We start from the raw sequence: 19,335 nt of genomic DNA on the forward strand, positions 1-19,335 counted from the left end.
CAACATTCTTTTTGTAGGCTCTTACCAATGTGGGGCAGTTAGACCCTAACTGGAAAGATTAAATAGAAGCACATGATGATTCAACCCGTGATTTTCACCAGGAGCAGCTCATACCATGACTAAATGAATGAATTTCCCTTTATTTTCTCCCCTGACACCGTAGCCTGCTTTTCTGCATCTAGCCCATGATGGCATCCCCAAGGCTGGAGACGTTCTGCTGCCCAAACAGAGACGCATCGACTGAATTTGTTATTACTTTTCAGCCCCTCTTCTTTAGCGCCATTTGCATTGGTAGCGCAGGTTTAAGTTTGATATTTTCTATATTACAACTTTTGCCCAAACGTAGGGGTTACAGACGCCTTGGACAGTACCCTCTTCCCAAGCCAGCGTCTTCGTCGAGAATATTGTTTATCATCAGCATATGTGATATTCTGGGATGTACAGGTAAGGAAATGTCCCGTTACTTTTCATCAACACTTTTCACGTCACTGCCGATACGATGGAGAGTTTAATCAAAGCTGTAGGCGTACACCAAGTTTAGAATTGTGTCAGCCTACTTTACTCTGAACTTTTTAATGGTTCATCATAGCATATGACAATGGAATCTACTATTGTTGCTAGTGAAACACCAGTTCTTATCAAATCAAATCAAACTTTATTTGTCAAATGCGCCGAATGCAACAAGTGTAGACTTTACTGTGAAATGCTTACTTACAAGCCCTTAACCAAAAGTGCAGTTCAAGAACAAGAAAATATTTACCAATTTTTACCCTAAAATAAAAAGTAACACAATAACAATAAGAAATATCACATACAATTGGGCATATTGCTCAATTTGCTCATTTTGTAATAGCTCTCAGTCTCACATGGAAATCTACTCATGGCACATCATGTAGCTAAGCCTAATTATGATGACTCACGAGCCAACATTTTCAAGTTGTAATAAACCATTTATGCATTGTGAAAGAATGGACTCTTACCAGCTTGTTTTCATAACGGTAATCAATTATACACAATGAAGAAAATACAGTATAGTCCCACAAGCCAACCATTGGACTGATTTGTCTCCTGGCAGTGTCTAAATGAGGCCATTTATAGGCCTAGCTACTATAGTAGTTTCAGTTTCTTAACATCACCTAGGCTACTGTTTGAAATTAGAATATGTGCTGGATAATTCCTTGATATAGTAAGATTAGAATTAGACTCATGTGAGAGGTGTAGTCTAGTCAGCCAACATTGCTTGAATTGTCACTGGTGACATTTTATATCCTCGAAGCCCTCTGAAATAGTCACAAAATGGACATTTGTCACACAAAATGATAGCATACTAAATCAAAGCACTTTAAGTTGAGTCATGGCCTTTACTAGAAGGTCTAGTAGAGATAAGACACTAATGGAGAAGAAGAACTGAGGACTGCTGTCCTCTTCTGAGTATAGAACTGAGGACTGCTGTCCTTCTGTGAGTATAGAACTGAGGACTGCTGTCCTTCTGTGAGTATAGAACTGAGGACTGCTGTCCTTCTGTGAGTATAGAACTGAGGACTGATGTCCTTCTGTGAGTATATAACTGAGGACCGCTGTCCTTCTGTGAGTATAGAACTGAGGACTGCTGTCCTTCTGTGAGCATAGAACTGAGGACTGCTGTCCTTCTGTGAGTATATAACTGAGGACCGCTGTCCTTCTGTGAGTATAGAACTGAGGACTGCTGTCCTTCTGTGAGTATAGAACTGAGGACTGCTGTCCTTCTGTGAGTATATAACTGAGGGTGTTTGATCAATTCTATTCTTCATTTAAATTACTATGCTGATATATTTGTTGCAATGAAAACCTATTTCATTGTCTACAGGGAAAATGACATTAGAACACAATAAATCAACATGTTAAATCAATTGGTAGTGAGAAATTATACATTTGACATTCTCTACCCACAAAGGTATGTCTTTCTTTGTTATTTTGCTTCCACAGAAGGTGTCAAAGAATAATCGAATTAACCTGAATAGTATGTGGTTCCAGTTTCTCCAAGCATGGTTGTTTTCCCACTGCTAATAAAAACAACTTGAATATGTTCAACATGCCACATTTCAGCCAAAGCACACTTGAGCATCAAGTACATCACGTTAAGTTCCTGAAGTATACTCACATGTTTCCAAGCGTCATAGCACAGTGCAGCAGGGCAGCCCTATCGGATGCAGGAAGCGGAAAGGCCCTTATGAACCATCACCTGACGTGTCTAGTATTTCCATTACACTTGTAACCACAATAAAAAGGATTCCATGACAGAATCACATTAACAAGGTGTGTAATAATACGAGCCAAATAAGCAACAGCTTCATTATCTGTTTCCAGTGTTAATTAAAGCCAGTGAGGATTTAACTCCAGTATAATACCCTGTAAGGTATGTATGATGCTATGGTGATTTCCGTCCACCTCACAAAGATGACAGTTTAATGGACATATGTTTAAAAATCACCCTTGTGTATTTCTATTTAGTTTCTGTGATCTGAGCCTTGTTGCATTTGTTTGACCGTTCTACTGAGTGTGTCATCAATGGAGACTCATTGACGTCCATACAGTCAGGAGCCTTATTAAACACATCTTTATGAGACGGTCAGATGTTTTGAGATGTTGTGTTTGTCTCCTCCAGGTATCATAATGAGGTCATCCATCTGGCTGGGCATGCCCAACCTTGTCAGAGGGATCAATGTGGCCAACAACAGCGATGTGTGGCCAGAGGTGTTCTGCGTCGGCAGTGCAGTACGTATGATAACCACGTCTAGGACTTTTTCCTGACCATGTAACCTGACCAGGAAAAACTCCTGACCTGGCAGAAAAAGAGTTATGGCAGGTAGCCTAGCGGTTAAGAGCATTGGGCCAGTAACCGAAAGGTTGCTGGTTTGAATCCCTGAGCTTAGGTTAAAAATCAGTCGATGTGCCCTTGAAAAAGGCACTTAACCCTAATTGTTCCTTTAAGTTGCTCTGGATAAGAGCATCTACTAAATAACTAAACTGAGACAAAAAGGAGCTCAGCAAATATACAGTACTGACAGGAATGGGCTAGCAGATTGTATTTTACATTAGAAACAGTCACTTGCATGACAAAATGGTGCTTAAAGGAGTTATTGTTGTGAAGAACCATAAAATAAAACATCTCACTGCACACAGCAGAGAATGTTGAGGAAAGTCAAGAGTGTTGAACCATCACCATTATTTAGAGAATTTGAAATTCCCTGAGTAAGTCAATTATTCTGCATGTAGCATTTAACAACGTTGATCCAGTGTTTGGGTGTTGGACACACTGACACACAGCAGAGATGCTTACATGTACCGACCACCCTGTGCTCTTAAACATGCAGAGACACAGACATAGGCCTATTTCAAATACGAGATTAGACCTAGATTAGGTTTAGTTACATTAGAAAGCTATCACGTTACTTATCAAGGAGAGATTCTGCACCATGTATAATATCCTCCTGTATGATGCTTGTTGCAGTATGGTTTATATACAGTGTGTTGTTCTGATGTTTAGTCTGGTTTGTGTTCCACAGATGTGGATCCAGCTGTTCTTCAGTGCATCCTTCTGGTGGACCTTCTGTTACGCTGTGGATGTCTTCCTTGTGGTCAGAAGATCTGCAGGAATCAGGTAGTCTATACTCTCCTCCTGCTATCAATCACATTTTGCTATATCACTTCTATATCAAATATATTTTCTCTCAATCAGTGGTGGCTGGTGGCACTTTAAAAGGGGAGGATGGGCTCATAGTAATGGCTGGAACGGAATCAATAGAACGGAATCAAAAGAATGGTCTCAAACACATCAAACACCTGGTTTCCATGTGTTTGATATTGTTCCATTCATTATGAGCCGTCCTCCCCTCACGAGCCTCCTCTGCTCTCAAAATACTATAGACATAAAACTCTTGACTATGTCTCCAGTTAGGGAAAAGTACCACTGCCTCTGATGTGCCTCTGAACATCAATATAATATCAGTAATCTCACAATATAATATAGCTGCAACTCCTCAATATAAAACTCTTCTGTCTTTCCAGATGGGGAAAGTACCACAGCGACTTATGTAGCGCAAAAACAAATATTGTGTTTAATTATTCATACTGTCCTAATGATATGCCACTTCCATTAGGCAGAGAATGTGAAAATCTGCTCTTCAGTTCTGATACCACTTCTCTCTGGGCGTTACCGTGTATCTCATATGTAGTCAGTGAGATATTGTGTGAAATATACTACACAGAGTGTAAAAAATATTAAGGACACCTGCTCTTTTCATGACATAGACTGACCAGGTGAATCCTGGTGAAATGTACAATCCCTTATTGATGTCACTTGTTAAATCCACTTCAATCGGTATTAATGAAGGGGAGCAGGTTAAAGGATTTTTAAGCCTTAAGATAACTGAGACATGGATTGTGTATGTGTGCCATTCAGAGGGTGAATGGGCAAGACAAAACAATAACTGCAACGCTGCTGGGTTTTTCACGCTCAACAGTTTCCCGTGTGTATCAAGAAATGGTCCATCACCAAAAGGACATCCAGCCAACTGGGGGTGCAACTCAATATTAGGACAGTGTCCTTAATGTTTTGTACATTTAGTGTATGTTTATGTGTTGAAAGCTTTGCCTGGCTCATGAATCATGACTAGTGCCCTGTGTTTTAGTAAATCATGTCACATGACCTGGATTTTAACCTCTATTTTAAGCGTTTTCCAGAAATTAGAATTACATCAAAAATGAAAACAATTGTCTAAGGATGGTACTGGACCATCTGACATAAAAATAAAATTGAAATGAAAAAGCTGTCTAGGACATGCGTTCCGCTAGCGGAACCCCTCGACAACATTCCGCTGAAAAGGCAGCGCGGGAAATTCTAAAATATTTTTGGGAAATATGTAACTTTCACACAATAACAAGTCCAATACAGCAAATGAAAGATAAACATCTTGTTAATCTACCCATCGTGTCCGATTTCAAAAATGCTTTACAGCGAAAGCACAACATATGATTATAATAGATCACCACCAAGTCAAAAAAAACACACAGCCATTTTTTCCAGCCAAAGATAGGAGTCACAAAAAGCGGAAATTGAGATAAAATGAATCACTAACCTTTGATGATCTTCATCAGATGACACTCATAGGACGTCATGTTACACAATACATATATGTTTTGTTTGATAAAGTTAATATTTATATCCAAAAACCTCAGTTTACATTGGCGCCATGTTCAGAAATGCCTCCAAAATATCCTGAGAAATTGCAGAGAGCCACGTCAAATAACATAAATACTCATCATAAACTTTGATGAAAGATACATGTTTTACATAGAATTAAAGATACAGTTGTTCTTAATGCAACCGCTGTGTCAGATTTCAAAAAAACTTTACGGAAAAGCAAACCATGCAATAATCTGAGACGGCGCTCAGATAGAAACAACATTTCTCCGCCATGTTGGAGTCAACAGAAATCAGAAATTACATCATAAATATTCCCTTACCTTTGATGATCTTCATCAGAATTCACTCCCAGGAATCCTAGTTCCACAATAAATTGTTGTTTTGTTCAATAATGTCCATTATTTATGTCCAAGTAGCTACTTTTGTTAGCACGTTTAGTACACATATCCAAACGCTCGTGCAGGTAGTAGTCCAGCCGAACATCGGAAGAAAACTTCAAAAAGTTATATTACAGGTTGAAGAAACTTGTCAAACTAAGTATAGAATCAATCTTTAGGATGTTGTTATCATAACTATTCAATAACGTTCCAACCGGAGAATTCCTTTGTCTGTAGAGAAGCAATGGAATGCAGGTCGCTATCTTGTGAAATGCGCCTGACCAGGACCGGGCTCTCTGCCAGACCACTGACTCAAACAGCTCCCATCCGGCTCCACATCACAGTAGAAGCCTCATTCAAGGTTCTACAGACTGTTGACATCTAGTGGAAGCTGTAGGAAGTGCAAACAGATCCATATCCTACTGTGCATTCAATAGGGGCTGATTTGAAAATCGACCAACCTCAGATATCCCACTTCCTGGTTGGATTTTTCTCAGGTTTTCGCCTGCCATATGAGTTATGTTATACTCACAGACATCATTCAAACAGTTTTAGAAACTTCAGAGTGTTTTCTATCCAATAGTAATAATAATATGCATATATTAGCATCTGGGACAGAGTAGGAGGCAGTTCACTCTGGGCACGCTATTCATCCAAAAGTGAAAATGCTGCCCCCTATCCCCAAAAAGTTTTAAATAAAGATTAAAATCCAGGTCATGTGACATAATTAACCAACACACAGGGCCCCATGACATGTGATGTCTTGTTGTTCCGTCAGTACCATCATCCTGTATCACATGATCACATGGGGTCTGGCCGTGTTGCTGTGTGTGGAGGGTGTGGCCATGCTCTACTACCCATCCATCTCCAGGTATGTCAACAGCTCTCCATTGGCTGTGTCTGTGACATCAAGTTTGTGTTGTCATGAATCACATTGAAAATGTAGGCTTGTGAAGTTGTGATAACATTTACTGGACTGCTGACTGTCAAGATACTTGGAGGAGTGAACATTGTCTCAGGATCCTTGATGTTAGACCAGTTTCATGTGCATTCCAAGACCTGTGCTGTACACTGACAGTCAATAGCCCTATTGTAGTTAAAGGGATAGTTCGGGACTTTGGCAATGAGGCCCGTTATCTACTTCCCCAGAGTCAAATTAACTTACGATTTTTATGTACTGTATCTGCGTCCAGTATGAAGGAAGTTAGATGCAATTACATGAACATTGTATCCACGAGTTCATATGATTCTGAAAAGTAGATAAAGAGCTTCATTGCCAAAATCCTGAACTACACCTTTAAATGACTGAGGATTGTGGTGTGCTAACCCAACATGTCTCTGTACTGCTACCTCCTGTGATCCTTCCCCCATGCCTGGAGGATACATGTAAGGTTGTGTGATGTGCAGTGCCTTTCCCTCAGTGTGCTCTCTCGTGTTGCAGCTGTGAGAATGGCCTGCAGCATGCCATTCCTCACTACATCACTACCTACGCTCCTCTACTGCTGGTGCTTATAGTCAACCCTACGCTGTTCGCCAGGACTGTGTCTGCAGGTCAGTTCAAACTGCCCCTCTGTTGCTGGCTAGCTCTTTATGATTCAGAGTCTTGGACAGGAAATATGCGTCCCAAATGGCACCCTATTCCCTATTTAGAGTACTACTTTTGACCATGGCCCACAGGCCGCATCCACAGGCACACTCATATCAGATATTTCATACATAGATACAGTTGAAGTTGAAAGTTTACATACACTTAGGTTGGAGTCATTAAAACTCGTTTTTCAACCACTCCACAAATTTCTTGTTAACAAACTATAGTTTTGGCAAGTCGGTTAGGACATCTACTTTGTGCATGACACAAGTAATTTTTCCAAAAATTGTTTACAGACAGATTATTTCACTTATTATTCACTCTATCACAATTCCAGTGGGTCAGAATTTTACATACACTAAGTTGACTGTGCCTTTAAACAGCTTGGAAAATTCCCAAAAATGATGTCATGGCTTTAGAAGCTTCTGATAGGCTAATTGACACCATTTGAGTCAACTGGAGGTGTACCTGTGGATGTATTTCAAGGCCTACCTTCAAACTCAGTGCCTCTTTGCTTGACATCATGGGAAAATCAAAAGAAATCAGCCAAGACCTCAGAAAAAAAATTGTAGACCTCCACAAGTCTGGTTCCTCCTTGGGAGCAATTTCCAAATGCCTGAAGGTACCACGTTCATCTGTACAAACAATAGTACGCAAGTATAAACACCATGGGACCACGCAGCCATCATACCGCTCAGGAAGGAGACGCGTTCTGTCTCTTAGAGATGAACGTACTTTGGTGCTAAAAGTGCAAATCAATCCCAGAACAACAGCAAAGGACCTTGTGAAGATGCTGGAGGAAATAGGTACCAACGTATCTATAGCCACAGTAAAACGAGTTCTATATCGACATAACCTGAAAGGCCACTCAGCAAGGAAGAAGCCACTGCTCAAAAACTGCCATAAAAAGCCAGACTACGGTTTGCAACTGCACATGGGGACAAAGATCGTACATTTTGGAGAAATGTCCTCTGGTCTGATGAAACAAAAATAGAACTGTTTGGCCATAATGACCATCGTTATGTTTGGAAGAAAAAGTGGGAGGCTTGAAGGCCGAGGAACACCATCCCAACCGGGAAGCACGGGGATGGCAGCATCACGTTGTGGGGGTACTTTGCTGCAGGAGGGTCTGGTGCACTTCACAAAATAGATGGCATCATGAGGGAGGAAAATTATGTTGATATATTGAAGCAACATCTCAAGACATCGGTCAGGAAGTTAAAGCTTGGTCGCAAATGGGTCTTCCAAATGGACAATGACCCCAAGCATACTTCCAAAGTTTTGGCAAAATGACAACAAAGTCAAGGTATTGGAGTGGCCATCACAAAGCCCTGACCTCAATCCCGTAGAACATTTGTGGAGAGAACTGAAAAAGTGTGTGTGAGCAAGGAGGCCTACAAACCTGTCTCAGTTACACCAGCTCTGTCAGGAGGAATGGGCCAAAATTCACCCAACTTATTGTGGGAAGCTTGTGGAAGGCTACCCGAAACGTTTGACCCAAGTTAAACAATTTAAAGGCAATGCTACCAAATACTAATTGAGTGTATGTAAACTTCTCACCCACTGGGAATGTGATGAAAGAAAAAAAAGCTGAAATAAATAATTCTCTCTACTATTATTCTGACATTTCACATTCTTAAAATAAAGTGGTGATCCTAACTGACCTTAGACAGGGAATTTTTACTAGGATTAAATGTCAGGAATTGTGAAAAACTGAGTTTAAATGTATTTGGCTATGTAAAATTCAGAATTCAACTGTAAATACTAACAGCTCTATTGTATTTAAATGTAGAGTCCTACAGAGATGTGTTTAAATGGGTTCAATCTTTTATAGCTATTATTTTTCAGAAGAAACATTCTGTGATTATTGTAAAACCAGAAAGAAAGAATGTGAACCTTCGTTTTTTTTCCATTCAGTGACATCATTATTGAAAGGACGACAAGGGATCTACACAGAAAACGAGAGACGCCTGGGAACAGAGATAAAAATACGCTTCTTCAAAATCATGCTGGTTTTCTTTATTTGGTAAGAAACTTGTCTTTATCTAAGAGAAAGACCAGAATAATGCATGCCATTGTGGGATACATAGTATGTAGTCTATAACATTTATCCTGTCTTCTATTATATTGTGTTAGCCAAACAGCATACAAAACTTGACGGCAAGTAAATGGGTTATGGAGGAATCTATATTACAGCTCCTGGCAATAAAGTAAACTTAAATTTGATTAAGTTAAGGCAACTGTGTTTCCTGGCAATGCTGGAGAATGGCTTATGTGTGACCTTTTTTCATAAAGTCCATGACCTTCCTCAAAGAGGTCATACTTATAATGCGGTAGTGTAAATCCATTTATTTCTAAAAAGCGTTTTCCGAACATTATGGAGAGCTGCAGAGGCCCTTGAATTCTAAGATCCACGTTTCAAAATTGAAGAACTGGCACTTTTTTTACTACACTTTTTATAAATTACTTTAAGGCTGTGTTTACACAAGCAGCCCAATTCTGATATTTTTTTCTCACTAATTGGTCTTTTGACCAATCAGATCAGCTCTGAGAAAGATCTGATGTGAAAAGATCTGATGTGATTGGTCAAAAGACCAATTAGTGGAAAAAATATCAGAATTGGTCTACCTGTGTAAATGCAGCCATAGAGACCTAATTTGCCATATTGTAGCTAGCCCTGGGTGAATCTGTCCAGTCAGTAAAGGAACTTAACTAATTTTCATAATGAAAAATAAGATTCATAATAAAAAAGTATTGACATTCAGTATGCTTTCCTGACATTAATGTACGATACCTTTATCATGATTCCCACTTTTCAGCTGGCTTCCCAATATCATCAATGAAAGCCTTCTGTTTTACCTGGAGATGCAGACAGATATAAAAGCTGGTGACTTGAAGAATATACGAAACGTAGCCCTCATCACATGGTTTATCATGGTGGGTTCACTGTCAATACATTTACTTCATAGTAAACGATCTTGGCAAGAAGTTTTCATTTGTACAGCAAACCAGTCCAGCACCAATATAAGTGTGTTATTCTGAAGGCTCAGGTTTGTTCATATCTGAAGGTCTCTGTGCTGTGTTCTACTGTTTCCAGGGGATCTTGAACCCCATGTCAGGCTTCCTCAACACGTTGGCCTTCCATGGCTGGACGGGCTTCAAAGTGGACTGCAGCCTGCAGAAGAGGAGGGAGCTGGCCTGGGACTCAGCCTCCACCTCGGCGGCTAACGTGGGGGGCTACAACCCCATCGTGGGCTCCACCCTGCTCTACCAGAGCCATGTCCAGGAGGCCAAGAACATGACAGGCAAGAACATGACAGGCAACGGGCAGCCGGCCTCCGACGCCATCAGCGTCCTATCAGAAGGTAAAGGGCATGTGTGGCTGCAGAGCGGGGAGAATGGCAATGGTAACTCCCCAGTGTATCAAGGCTGGTGAAACCTGTTGTACACACGCTGGGCATCATCATCTAACGTTACATTCTGCAGTGCATGGTGCTGCCAATAAAGCCGCACTCAGTTTGTTTCATATCATACCAGCAAGTATGGATTTGGTTTTAGATTATAAAGTTATAGATGACTTCAGACTCATAGGGAATGGCCTCACTCACCGGGCAAAGTTTTCCTTAGTAAATCCAGTTTTGAAAAATATATTACTGTTGGAGATTGTCCACCAGGACCAGTTTAGATTATGTATTATAGAGGATGATGGTCTGAGCCAGGAGAAATGACCAGGGACAGAAATGCTTTGGATCTCATCATGAAATGACATGAACTGTTTGTGTAGTAGTAGAACGTGTATTTAACTGCCATGTGCTGCTGCATCTTTTAACTCCATAATGTTAAATATTTACGCTCTCACATGGTTATATTACAATTAAGTGAGGACAAAAATATATAATGTCTTTTGGGAGAAATTTATGTTTTTGTTTCTTTTTTATTTTTATGTTCTACTATTTAAGCAGACTTAGGTTATGATTCAATCAGATTTAGCGTTAACCCGCATTGGCAGACATCCGCATAGCAATGTTTTGGCGATGTTAGAGGTGTAACTGTCGTATGAGCTGACACATTTCAGCGGCTGCCTAGTGTGTCACAAACCACTCTCTTCCTCATTATCCCTACTGTGTTAGAAGTTCAAAATGTTGATAGGAAGTGTAGGCAAATACATGGTTTCATGTTAATTTATAGCCTATCAGTCTAATCGAGGTGTAGACAATAGAAAATCACGCATTCGAGTGTTTGAACTTGTAGCGTGGGATTTGTTAGATTATAAAGTCTTCTGGTTAACCTAACGCAAGGATACGCTTTTGGATTTGACAACTCTAACGCAGTTCCTCCGCCGACACAGCCAAAACAACCGCTATGCGGGTGTCAGCTAGTTCGGATCTGATAGAATCTAGCCCTTAGTGAGATGTTTCGGTGCACAATTTCAAGAAAATGTACACAGATATTTAATGTTTTTGATTGTTGTTCAGGATCTGAGACAGTGATCCTGGCTTCTTAATGAAAACTCCTCATGAAATAAAGAACAACTTTCAAGGCTTTAGTGTTTCTTGTTTATGAATTTGTATTATGGCTCTCAAGGATCTTATATTTACGTTTCGATATAGAGTTGTGTTGGAAATTTGTTCGGCTTGTTTTTTGGGGGGGGGGGGTTAACAAGAGGATCCAAACATATATTTTAACCCATAACACATGTAAATACAGTCTTGTCTAACCTGTTTTTAAAAAATCGCAATGGTAAGAGATATGCTACTTGTATGAAGGTGTTGTGCATGCCTTGAATGAAGACAGCTGCAGCAGAGGACTTGTTAATTTTAGAGACTTGGGAGTTTTGATTTGAAGTGTAAGAGAAGGGATATATATACCCGCCTTAACTCGGTCATCTCCCCTATCCCCTATTTTGTCTTGCTAGGTTCAGAGTCTAGTACAATTGAAATCCACATTTCCACTGAGCACCGAGACTATGAGGAGATAGACGCAGATGGAGAATCGTTGGGGAGCTCTGCAAGGCACTAGCTGGAGCCACCTGCAAAACCTGCTGCCAGCCTCCACTCTCTGCACCTCGTCTTTGCCCCATGTTTTAGTTCGCATCCCAAATGGCACCCTATTCCCTATACAGTGCACTACTTTGACCATGGGCCATAGGGTTCTGGTCAAAAGTAGTGCACTATATAGGGAATAGGGTGCCATTTGGGACGCAATGTTAGACCCTGTCCCTGATCTCCGTTGGAAAACCATGAACCCATAGACGCCCCTCTAGATCAACCAGCAGTGTTAAAAATGGTCTGTCTACCTGTACCATTTCAGTTTTTTTTCTCTTTAGGATTGCCATTTCATTACTACTGTAGCATGGTTAAAGGTTTGTTATCACAGAACAACATGACACACTTGGCCGTCCATCTGCTTCTCATATCTCTGGTGTCCATATGACAGGCCCCAAAGGGTTTGCCAGTTAATTTGCCTCAGCACGGAACACACAGCCCTCCTAATCACCATTGGCGTTACGCTACTGAACCATCAACTGTACAGTAATGGAATAGTCCTCAAGGCTACCTCACGGTGTCTCATGTTCAAATCAGATAAGAAATGTCAGGTTTGTACAATTGACTATTGGTGAACCTAGAAGCTGCCTTTTAAAAATGTGCCTTAATTACTCCAGAAGCATGTATTCCATTCAACACATCAGCAGACCCAGTATACTGTACGTATGCATGTATGACTTGTGCACATAAGTAGCCCCCAAAAGCATAAACGAACGGGAATATATCTCTACCTGAGATGTTGTTTATAGGTAAACGATTTGTAGATAAGGTTTTGAACGTTACATTGTTAACCTTGTACTTTGGTTCTATTTTATACAGTATTAAACATTGAGCAATTGAAGTTTTGTGATAGTGTTATCTTTAACCCAAGTTGAAGGAGGGTAAGCATTTTGTAATTTCTTTCAAGTTTGATGTGTCATGAGTTAAATGATCACATGAAGTATCTGATAAAGTACTACACTGACACTAAATATCTACCTCCCCATATGCACATTATCATAATAATGCTATACATTAAGCCACATGTAAAGGGAAATGACAAGAACCCAACAATACAAGGAAAGTGTTTTCTAATATCAAAATAGAGTGCTTTATTTGAGACATAATGTGATTTCATTGTTTAGCCTTGGAAACAGATGACCATACCCTAGACTGGGTGGGGGAGAGTGATCGCTGTCAGTCACAGCATTTTATTCCACACTGGGCTTCTCAGCATGCCAAGATGGCCACCAACCACAGTCCGATTCTCAGTCTGACACAGACAATAATGGCTCTCAGCAGCAACAAAAAATAAGTCAAGACAATGAACCATCCATCCATCAACGCCCGATTATGTCGTAAAAAACAAGAAATAAAAATGCTGGCCTTCCCCTTTCATCACAAATCCAAACTAAAGCTGATCCTACCTTCTGAAAAAGTGCACTTCACACATTGCTCTTAAAATGATCTTGACTGAAAGAGAGAAAAGGGACCAGTAAACAGGCATTGTCAGTTTGTTAGTTTGAAGAGACAGATATTACGTTAGACCATGGTAAGTACAAGTATACATACAGCACACAACGGGCGAGTTCGTTTGGCATGGCCCGGTGCCCCAGGTGATTTCACTTAAGTACCAGTGGAGAGGTCTAAAATGTTCAATGGGCCATGCAAAACGAACTTCCCCATTTAAAGCTAAACCCATTATACAGGTATCTCAAATCAGAAGTCATATCTGACCTATTAGATCAGGCAGTGGAGACATCAGGACCTCCACCGAATTCAACCAATCACAGCTTAGAAGCTACAGCAGGACTTTCCAATCAGATTGATCGGTCAGAGTGTAATCTGGGTTTCCGTCAGATAGCTTGCGGTGCCAAACAGAGGAGTGCTGTTAGAGAATATCAATAGATGACTAGTGATGACAGATTGCTACTAAAGCAACATTGAGACAACACAATTAAAACATTCACAGCCTCCTCTCCTTCTCCTGGTCTCTCCTTCTCCTGGTCAGTCATCATGTTCTCTGTCTGTTCTGATCTCCATTTCATTGGTTGTCATTAGGACTGAATACAGACTAAGTTCACCGACACGTCCTGTGAAATGACTACAGTCCACCTCAGCGCCACCTGACTTGACAAACAAACCCAATGCACACATAATTGGTAGAATAAAAGAACATACATGGTGAAAAAAAAAATCTGACATGCATTAAATTTAATCAGGGTCTTGTAACTGAGTATCAGCAAAGAAAAGGGGCAATATCTCTAGCCAGTATTGAGCGTCTAGAGGATGACGCCAAAGTGTACTGTAAATAAACATATATACGCAGTATATAAGTCTGTGTATTCATCTAATTTACATATCTTTACATTCATAAAATTTACATCCAGAAGGGAGAATACTTATAAACCACTTTTTGCATCTTGTAAAGATGTCCACAAAAAGTTGTTTTTCCTCATGTGAATTAAAACATCATTAAAAGTTAGTTTTTTCTTAATTGAAATGATGTTATTAAATGTCAGAACAGAACTACCTCAAAAGTCCATTTCAGAAAAATTTGCAAGAAGAGCTCTTGAAACAGAAACCATTTCCCACTCAGGACAACTTAATCATCATATTTGAGGAGGCCAGTAACAATGTCACTCTCCTCATGTCTCCCACATTGTTTCTCAACTCAGGACACCATAGGGTTAACATGTGCTTAGATAAGTTCTAAAACACAACCTTTCTCTCACAATATGACCCCAAACACACCCAAACCTCGGCAAACCCTCCATGATTCAGGCCCTAGCCAAATAACAGCAGGGGTAGGTGGTCATTTCACTTCCTCTTTAGGCACCTTTTAAAGCATGGCTGAACAACAATTATTAGATTTAGTCCAGTCCTGTGGATTAATTAACCCAGCAGATTTTCTTTGTGGTCTCAAACAAGAGACACAAATCCATTGAGTAGGTTGTGCTAGTTAGAAAAAGGGTTTTTGTTGGTCTCCTGTGTCCACTCTGAGGTTGTCCTCCACGTTGCCAGGCCTGCTTTGAACTATTAGAGTGTGTTTGCTGATAGCAGAAGGCATTTTGTCTGCACATTCCAGGGTCCATCTTCAAAATCACTGCCAGGATTCTATTTCCGGAGCTCGAGAACGCATACCTGGAGGGCAAAGATAGCATGATTAATAATACATATTATGCTTCAGAATATTTTGGTTTCACCCCATGCACTTCTGAAAGCATTGGTCCTGAGACTAAAGCATTAAGTTCTTTGCTTTTTATCACTTTGGTTTAACGTACAAAAATGAGTGGTAGTAGTACATGCATAAATGAGAAAAATAAAAACACATCAATACAAATGATATACATTTTAAAACACAAATCATAATCGTATCAAACATACCGATCCATCTGAAGCGCTAGCACCAACTTTGTCTCCTGTGCTGTTCCAGCACACCTCAAAAATCCCTCCAGTCCCCCTGTAGCTATGCACCAAGGCTCCAGACTGCAACCACAACACAACCAAATTACCACCAAATCTGGTGAGGACTGCTTGAGGACCATAGTTGCCTGCTTGACCTAACAACAATGTCACAGCCTGTATTAAACATAGGGCCAGGTGTTTTACCTGACCACAGGACCTACTAACTAACTGTTATAAGATGCTATAACCTATTATAATCTATAATAACCTGTTATACGCTGTTACAATCTGTTATAAGCTGCTAAAAGCTGTTACATGTTATAAACTGTTAACTGAGTTATAACCTCCAGGGTGACTCACCATGGTGTTCCAGATGTGTACACACTTGTCGAAGGAGCCGCTGGCCAGGTGCTTCCCGTCGGGGCTGAAGGCCACACTGTAAACGGGCTCCTGGTGTTTGGTGAGGGTGTGGATACACACACCTCGCTCCACGTCCCACAGACGTACCGTCGAGTCAAATGAGGCACTGAGGGGTGGACAGAGCACATGGTCAGTTCTCCATCTACATCTATCTACTAAATGAAAATACATACTGTAACTGAAACACATGAAAACTCAAACTTTGTTCAAGTTTATGTTCATACCAACAAGCCATTACTGATCTTTCAGTACTAATGGTAATTTACAGGGTTTGACAGGAGAGTTAACACCTTTATAACAAAGTAGCAACCAAGTAGTTTTTCCAGCTTCAGGTTGTCAACAACACCACATAGAAAGAAGGATATGAAATGTAAGAAATATGTCAATAAGTTGGCTTTGGTGCTCGATGCAAACTCTAATTCAACATGCTGATCCACAAAGCCAAAACGAGACGTGTGATGTTGTAGAATCGGTGAGAACATCTGTCACCACAAAAGGAGAGACAAGGTTGAGAGCATGTGTTAATGAAAAGAGGAGCTGACGTTCATCAACACTTTCTCATCAAAATGGTATTATTAGGTAGTGTAAGCCAAGTCTTCTGGGACTGCCCCTGGCTAGATTGCAAATCTCACTTTACAAGGACACAGGAAAATATTGTGAGATTAAAATGAAATAAAAAAACAGAAGTTGGGAAAGAACTGATTAAATCACATGATCAGACATGAGCTGTATCTTGGTGTACAATACCGCATTTACCTCAGATTACTATCAAGTTCCTAACAAGTCATAGCAGTAATGTCAGTTTTACATCCAGAGTGAAATATACGCTCATCCCAGGGGATTTCAGAAGAGGTTGTAAATGCCGGTGGTATTTGAACTGTAACATCTACATATGGAAGCATAGGCTTTATGTCCCTGATCCACTGACAGTTACTAGCCCTGAGAGAATGTCTGGGACACTTCTTGACAAGAGACCCCTTCACTGGCACACACACTGTCCATTCTCAACTCATAAATCACAACGCTGTCCCAGAACAAGTCTAGGTGCTGTGAGTGTGAGTGTGTCCCACCTAGCCAGCATGATGTTGGAGTTGGGGCTGCTGGTGCCGGGGCCGGTGGGGCTCCACTTGATAGTGTAGATCTCTTTACTGTGGGCCTGGAGGTCATGGACCCACGAGTCCTGCTTCATACTCCAGATCTGGGAAAGAGAACAGCACTGTGTAATCATTACATTATTATATTGACATATAGAGATCATGGTCATAGGAAAGAGGTGGAATTTATTGTGTGTCCAAAATCTTGGCTGAAGTAGAAGTGCTGGCCTTACCTTTAAAGTCATGTCATCAGAGCAGGAGGCTAGTAACATCCCTGACGGGTCCCACTTGATAGCATTGACTTCATTCTGAAAAACACATGGGAAGACAGACATGTAGACTTGTAGAGGACCAATAAGACATCATGCTTATCCGTTTAATAGTTACACATTATCCTGTTTACAAACCTTCAAAAGTTTGGGAAAATACAGGAAGTAGAGAAATCCTAAGTGTGACTACGTCCTCAGTGGTGTGAAATGTAGAGGGTTGAACAGAGATGCTGTTTGTTTACCGTGTGGCCTTGGAAGGTTTTGAGCGGCCGGTCGCTGCCCAGTCGACACACGTGGATGCACATGTCTGTGCTGCAGGAGGCAAACGTTGTGTTGTTCTGCCAGTCCACATCCAGGGCTGGAGCTGTGGGTAGGAGGCAGCACACAGGGACAGGATTCAAAGGGTTAACTCACATCAACCGAGCAGCTGAAGTCCTACATCTTTCTGTTCGGGACACAGGGGGCTTACCTGAGTGGAAGGGGAACTGCTGCTTGGCCTCTCCTGTGTGTGCGTCCCAAATGATTGTTGTCTGGAAAATTACAACAGATACATAGCAAATACTGCAGGGATAGATGATTGCTACTGGAGTTACTTGATTTATTCGATTAAATAATATATACAATAAAATATATATTTTTTTATATACCTTATCTACACCAGCACTGAGGATAGAGTTTCCTTTCTTGTTCCACTTCAGTGCAAATATGGGCCCTTTATGTTGCCCCAAGGTGCTAGCCAGATTACCTGTGAAAGACAAGAGTTTAATGTATCTGCACAGATGACAATATGATTCAGATTGGGCACTGTAATATAAATGAATTAAAATGCAACAAAACTCAACAAACCATCTTTTGTCCATATCCTTGCAAATCCATCATAAGATCCTGTTGCTAAGAGTGTCCCGTCGCTCTATGGGGTCAAATAGAGCAGTTAGTTAACTGTACTCTTTATAGAGGACTTCTAATGTTCCGTTCCAGACCATTTCAGTCAAGTGAGAATTGACACAGTAGATGATGGATGGAATGGACAATTGAGAACTCACATTCCAGTCTAGTGAGGTGACATCTTTGTTGCTGGGGACGTCCTGGCCTCCCTCCCTGATGCAGTGTCTGAGCACCAGCTGGGTGGAACTACTGTTACTGTTCTCATTCAGGTTCCAGATCCGGGCTGTCGAGTCTCCCGACCTAGACACACACACACAGGCAGAATACAGAAGAGAAAGTCAATACAGACAGAGACAGAGTGTGTGTGTGTTTGTGTGTGTGTGTGCGTGTGTGAGCTGCTCTCGCAAGTCCCAGAAAAGCTGAACCCAGTACTGACCCATCCCTGTGCCCCCCACACTTCCCCCTCCCCAGTGAGACTCACCCTGAGGCCAGCAGGTCGCTGACAGGGTTCCAGGCACAGATGAACACCTCTGACTCGTGGCCTCGGAGGACCGTGGCCTTGCTGGCTGGGATCTCCACGTCCACATCCATCTCCATGGGCTCACTGTGGTTATCTGTAATCAGATCACATCCACACTCTGTTACAGACTGGGGCTCCTGAGTGGCGCAGCGGTCTAAGGCATTTTTATAAATATATTTTTTTCACCTTTATTTAACCAGGTAGGCTAGTTGAGAACAAGTTCTCATTTACAACTGCAACCTGGCCAAGATAAAGCAAAGCAGTGCGACACAAACAACAACACAGAGTTACACATGGAATAAACAAGCGTACAGTCAATAACACAGTAGAAAAAAATAAAGTCTATATACAGCGTGTGCAAATGGCGTAAGGAGGTAAGGCAATAAATAGGCCAAAGTAGTGAAGTAATTACAATTTAGCAAATTAACACTGGAGTGATAGATGTGCAGATGATGATGTGCAAGTAGAAATACTGGTGTGCAAAAGAGCAGAAAAGTAAATAAAAACAATATGGGGATGAGGTAGGTAGAGTGGGTGGGCTATTTACATATGGGCTATGTACAGC

The 19,335-nt window shown here is 41.0% G+C and overlaps 2 protein-coding genes across 2 annotated transcripts in view; one reads left to right on the forward strand and one right to left on the reverse strand.

Annotated features, from left to right (window-relative positions):
* Positions 1-188: 188 nt before the first annotated feature.
* LOC120058086 (G-protein coupled receptor 143-like) lies at positions 189-12,169 on the forward strand. The gene is made up of 9 exons (XM_039006562.1): positions 189-444; positions 2,645-2,754; positions 3,546-3,640; positions 6,341-6,433; positions 7,004-7,113; positions 9,068-9,176; positions 9,970-10,087; positions 10,248-10,515; positions 12,066-12,169. The coding sequence occupies exons 1-9, from the start codon at positions 189-191 to the stop codon at positions 12,167-12,169; spliced, it is 1,263 nt and encodes a 420-aa protein (XP_038862490.1).
* A 1,183-nt stretch (positions 12,170-13,352) lies between these two features.
* The window catches only part of LOC120058433 (F-box-like/WD repeat-containing protein TBL1X), a 42,702-nt gene continuing 36,719 nt past the window's right edge, over positions 13,353-19,335 (reverse strand). The window contains exons 5-15 of the mRNA XM_039007086.1: positions 18,732-18,864; positions 18,409-18,550; positions 18,212-18,275; positions 18,013-18,110; positions 17,835-17,895; positions 17,608-17,729; positions 17,330-17,404; positions 17,073-17,200; positions 15,943-16,108; positions 15,562-15,663; positions 13,353-15,318 (exon numbers count right to left, since the gene is read on the reverse strand). Of these exons, the coding sequence (XP_038863014.1) occupies positions 15,292-15,318; positions 15,562-15,663; positions 15,943-16,108; positions 17,073-17,200; positions 17,330-17,404; positions 17,608-17,729; positions 17,835-17,895; positions 18,013-18,110; positions 18,212-18,275; positions 18,409-18,550; positions 18,732-18,864 (1,118 nt within the window). The 3' untranslated portion in view covers positions 13,353-15,291. The remainder of the gene's footprint in view (positions 15,319-15,561; positions 15,664-15,942; positions 16,109-17,072; positions 17,201-17,329; positions 17,405-17,607; positions 17,730-17,834; positions 17,896-18,012; positions 18,111-18,211; positions 18,276-18,408; positions 18,551-18,731; positions 18,865-19,335) is intronic.

The sequence above is a fragment of the Salvelinus namaycush genome, chromosome 13 (genome assembly GCF_016432855.1).
Source record: "Salvelinus namaycush isolate Seneca chromosome 13, SaNama_1.0, whole genome shotgun sequence".
In the NCBI taxonomy this organism is placed as follows: domain Eukaryota; kingdom Metazoa; phylum Chordata; class Actinopteri; order Salmoniformes; family Salmonidae; genus Salvelinus; species Salvelinus namaycush.

Excerpts from the sequence above, each read along its gene's own strand:
- LOC120058086 (XM_039006562.1), top strand. The coding sequence starts at position 189 with ATGGCATCCCCAAGGCTGGAGACGTTCTGCTGCCCAAACAGAGACGCA. Across the intron at positions 2,755-3,545 it reads TGTTCTGCGTCGGCAGTGCA|ATGTGGATCCAGCTGTTCTT; the intron begins GTACGTATGATA and ends TGTGTTCCACAG. Across the intron at positions 10,088-10,247 it reads TCATCACATGGTTTATCATG|GGGATCTTGAACCCCATGTC; the intron begins GTGGGTTCACTG and ends TACTGTTTCCAG.